This window comes from Azolla caroliniana, unplaced genomic scaffold, assembly GCF_043228905.1.
Source record: "Azolla caroliniana isolate FFs.n. ecotype wild unplaced genomic scaffold, voAzoCaro1.0.p SCAF_11, whole genome shotgun sequence".
Taxonomy (NCBI): Eukaryota; Viridiplantae; Streptophyta; class Polypodiopsida; order Salviniales; family Salviniaceae; genus Azolla; species Azolla caroliniana.
The window spans coordinates 14551650-14556651 of NW_028230446.1; the positions used below are offsets into that span (position 1 = coordinate 14551650).

Here is a 5002-nt window from a genome sequence, read left to right on the forward strand (position 1 = left end):
TGTTTCTATTTTGAGCCATATGTAGCATTTATTTTCATCATTTTTTATGATTGACACATATTTCTCTATTTCCTTCTTAATCAAACATGCCACGCCTCCTTGTCCTCTTCTTTGTCTTGGATTTTTCTTCCATATTAAAGAGTGTACATTATAGTTTCCTAAACCTTGAATCCTTTGAGTATCATGCTCCCATGTTTCAACAAGAAGTGTGATATCCGAGTCATCGGTGAACTCCTCTATGCCAAATCCCGCATTCCATGGGTATCCATTGCAATTCCAAAAGCATAGTCGTAAAAGGCGTGGGTTAGTCTCATAGATCACGTGTCCCTATTTGCCTACATTTCCATCTTTAGGCACACCCTTACCCTTGTTTTTCAATCTTTCTTCATATGCTTTACGATGAGCATTTTGTTGTGAGATAGTACGATCTTCACTCACAAAGCATTGTGTACCTTTGAGGTATACCCAACTATTTTCGAGTATGATCCGCCGCTTTGTATCATCTGTCATTGTGCATACAATAGGCCTTTCTCCAGAGCGAGTAACACCATGTTTCCCAACTCGGTGTGCCTCATATACATTCACATTTGACATCCCATAATGCATGCTAAAAAATTCATTAATGGCCTTTCCAAGGGATGCGGGTGTTTCCATACTCTCTTCTTTAATCCCACGGACGACAATGTCTTCTAAGGCCAAAATTGGGCCCATGAGACACAATTGGTTTACAACGAAATGGGTATTTATCCAATCATCAGAACTAAAATAAAAGTTTTTATTTTTGTTATTATTTTTTCTGAAAGAAAGAAAGAGATCATGGAGGGGCCATTCTCGTAATTTCCTCATAAGTCAAAGATTTTGCGGGTTCTCTGTGCAGAGCAAAACTGCTTCTCCCTCCCAACAGAGAGAGAGAGAGAGAGAGAGAGAGAGAGAGAGCAGGACAGAGGTCGTGGCTATGGCTATGGCTATGGCTATGGCGATGGAGCGGCCATTCACATCGCAATCGCCCATCATCCCCCTCCAGTCTCTCTCGCTACATCCGCCACGGAATAGCCCTCTCCGAACCCAATCTCCGTCAGAGGTTTCACTCTGCTCTCTCTGCTTTTCTACGATTTTTCTCTTCCACTTGGCTTTAGGAAGAGAGTAACTTCTTTTGGTACTTAATTACTTGCCGAGAAAGGTTAGAACATATTCTCGGTTTTATCATTAGTATTATACTTTTCACAATGAGTGGAAGAAGCATTTTGCTGAATTTGTATAGAAGAAGAGGCTGTATTCGGACTAGTCTTATGTGTAAAACAGATAATGCAATATCTCGTTTTTGTAAGAATGCTGCTATAGATACCCACACTAGTTTCCTTTTGAATGACGCTCACGTAGGTAGACCTATCCTATCATACTTAAGATTGTTTAGTGTGGATATTTGCTTAAACCCAATAATACCTCAATGTGATAATAATGATGATGGGTCCTCTTCAAAGTTAGATTTAGGCTCTGAAGACAGAGCAACAGAGAGAGTTTCTAGCAGACAAAAAGGCTCTAGTAGAAGTCCTAGGAAGCTCAAAAAGAATGGCATTATCAATGGTAATGATGGTGAAACAGTAGTAGTCTTCAAAAGCCTGGTGGAAAATTTAGATAAGCAGAAAAGGGATGGGGTGGTAGTAGCAGAATCCAATGATTTAGCGAATTTAGATACAAATGTTTCTATAGAAGAAGAGTCTTTGCAAAATAGGGTAGATGCTGATATATTAGGCCAACATTCAGATGAATCGGGAAAGTATGGAAGCCATCGAAGGCACAAAGAAGTACCTGAAGAAGCTGAGAACCATTTGATAAATTCAAGTCTATCTAATTCTGTTGAGGAAAGAGGAATATTAAGCCAAGATTCAGATCAATTGGAAAAGTATGGAAACGGTCAGAACCACAAAGGAGAAGGTTCGGAGGGCTCCAGAAATATTTGGAGAAAGTTTGATCAATTCGAGAGTCATGAATTAGGGAAGCATTCAGCTCGATCAGGGAAGTATGGAAACTATCGAAGCTACAAAGAAGAAGGTTCAGAAGAAACAGTGAATCCTTCGGCAAAGGTTGACCTATTTGACCCTCTTCAAGTATTTCAGTGTTTGGTAATATCAAGGCCACCTGGCATGCTAAAACATGAAAGGGATGCTTTAGCACAAATTTTTAGGCATTTTCTCGAGGATGGATGGGCACTACAACAAGCTTTATTTCGGTGCTATGTTAGCTCAGTTGTGTTTCCCATTGCAGTTTCTCGCTTCCGGAAATTCTTCTTTTCCAGATGTACTCCAGATATAAGGGCACATTTACTAGAACTTGGGCCATCAGAAGAAGGAGACGAGTTTCTATTTCCTCTATTTTCGGAGTTTTCTAGGAGAGAATTTCCTTCAGAAATTGCTAGGTACAAGGCATTAGTTGAAAGAGCAGATCTGACCAAGCCACACACATGGTTCCCATTTGCCCGTGCTTTGACACGGAGAATCATCTATCATTCAGGTCCTACAAATAGTGGCAAAACATATAATGCAATACAAAGGTTTAAGGCTGCAGGTTCAGGTATCTATTGTGGCCCTCTTCGCCTACTCGCCATGGAGATATTTGATAGTGTTAATGCTGATGGAGTGTATTGTAGTCTGACCACAGGACAAGAGAAGAAAGAAGTTCCATTTGCAAATCATGTTGCTTGCACAGTGGAAATGGTTTCCACACAAAAAACATGGGAAGTAGCTGTAATAGATGAGATTCAGATGCTAGCTGATGAATTTCGAGGGTGGGCGTGGACCCGAGCTTTTCTTGGTTTGCAAGCAAATGAAATTCATGTGTGTGGTGACCCTACTGCCCTCCGTCTAGTAAGAGATATATGTGCCATCACTGGGGATGAAATGGAAGAATGTCATTATGAACGATTTGATCCTTTATCAATAGATCAACACTCCCTTGAAGGGAAATATGGAAATATATGCCCTGGAGATTGCATTGTATCATTTTCGAGGAAGGAAATCTTCAGTATAAAGAGAGCAGTGGAACTAGCAACATCAAATCGGTGTTGTGTCATTTATGGAGCATTGCCTCCTGAGACCCGACGACACCAAGCTAAGCTTTTCAATGACCCAAATAGTGGGTATGATGTATTAGTTGCCACTGATGCAATAGGTATGGGTTTGAACCTGAATATAAAGAGGGTTGTCTTTCATTCTCTAGAAAAGTACGATGGCAAGACACAGATAAAAGTATCTGCATCTCAGGTGAAGCAAATAGCCGGAAGAGCAGGCCGAAGGGGTACACTCTACCAAATTGGAACAGCAACCACATTCTATTCTCGGGATATTCCTTATTTAGTACAATGCATGGAAGAACCATTTTCAGCAACTTCCAGTGCAGGCCTTTTCCCTATGTATGAACAAATCGAGCTTTTTGCAACACAAATGCCAGAAGCTACTTTCTCGAAGCTTCTTGACCGATTTGCAGAGACATGCCAACTGGATGGATCCTTTTTCCTTTGCCGCAATGACAACCTTAAGAAGGTCGCTGGAATTATTGATAAAGTGAAGGGATTGACCCTAGAGGATAAAATGTCATTTATTTTGGCACCTGTAAATAGCCGAGATCCAAGAGTTATTAATGCACTTCTCAGTTTTGCACTTGCTTATAGTAAGAAGCTTCCAGTGCATTTGGCGATGGCAACACCCATGGGTTCTGCCAAGAGTATTGTTCAACTCATGGATCTCGAAACTCGGCATCAAATTTTGTCTCTTTACTTATGGTTAAGCCATCATTTTCCTGAGGAATGCTTTCCACAGAAAGAGCAAGCAGGACAGATGGCAGCTGATATTGCACTTTTACTTGGGGAGTCCTTGGCTCAGCAAGACATTCGGATTGTTCAGAAAGACCATGAAGGCAATCTAAGAAAACGAGCTACTAGAAGACCTTCGAGGTTTACACTAAGAACTTAACGATAATTTCAAGACTCGGGCAATAAGATCGACTATCTCACTTGGCAGCTTGCTTGTGTCAATTCATTTTGAGTATACAAAATGTTGCATTTTGATAATGGCATTGCTGTACTCACCATATCATAGAGCTTCATCCAATTTGCATAGTTTGCCAACTTTTTGGTGATTATGTGAAGTTGACAACTAATGGTACTCGAGTGAACATTCTTTTTAAAATGTTGGAAAACAAAATTTAAGTTTTAAGTATTTTGAAGAGATTGTATTGGAGGAATGTAGTCAATATTGTTACATTTTGGAGAAAGATATACGTACATGTAGTTTGATGTCTATTTGAAACCCTCTTGGATTGAAGTGAAAATAGAGGGATAAACCAAAAGCAGTATGTACATTGTGGCAAGTTTTAAAGGTAATTGGCCATGTATTCATATTGACTTCCTCTATATCTCATCATTGTTTTCAAACATTTCTTCTGAAATTAGACCTTGCATGCCAAATTTTCTTTGCTTCAAATAAGTAATTCTTGTATCATGGCATGATGTATTTATTTGAAAGGAGTATATCTGTTGTTGTCCTATTAGGTGATTTCATGTTTACAATTCACAAGATTTTTCCCACATGGGCAAACCACATTCCAAATCATGACTATTTCATTGGTACATGGATACGAGTGGTTAGAACTATTCGTCCTAGAATATCTCAATACTTTGTGGCCTTTTAAAAAAATCTCAAATATATTTTCAAATCTTCTCCTCTCAATGGTAATAGATTCTAATTGTAAAGATTTGATCATGTTTAGGTAGTTTTTTTGGGGGATTATCATTAAGTTTAAAAATAATTGGAATCCATCATCTACAAAATTTTGACATAATTCCACTATTCTAGAGACTATAGGATATTTCAAAACTGCAAGTGTAAGTTGTAACAGGTCTTTTCTTTGCATATGATGTATAATTTTATACCTTTGTTGTATGATTCTTCATCAAATGGAAAACGCTTGCTTTTCCACTCATAGAACAGTACTTCAAATACTCTTT

General features: G+C 38.9%; 1 protein-coding gene across 1 annotated transcript; it reads left to right on the forward strand.

The window, feature by feature from the left end:
- The first annotated feature begins 936 nt into the window (after positions 1-936).
- On the forward strand, positions 937-4223 carry LOC147857904 (DExH-box ATP-dependent RNA helicase DExH18, mitochondrial-like). Its single transcript, XM_087327150.1, has one exon. It carries the CDS (start codon positions 1227-1229, stop codon positions 3966-3968), a length of 2742 nt encoding a protein of 913 aa, XP_087183276.1. The 5' UTR covers positions 937-1226; the 3' UTR covers positions 3969-4223.
- The last annotated feature ends 779 nt before the right edge of the window (positions 4224-5002 follow it).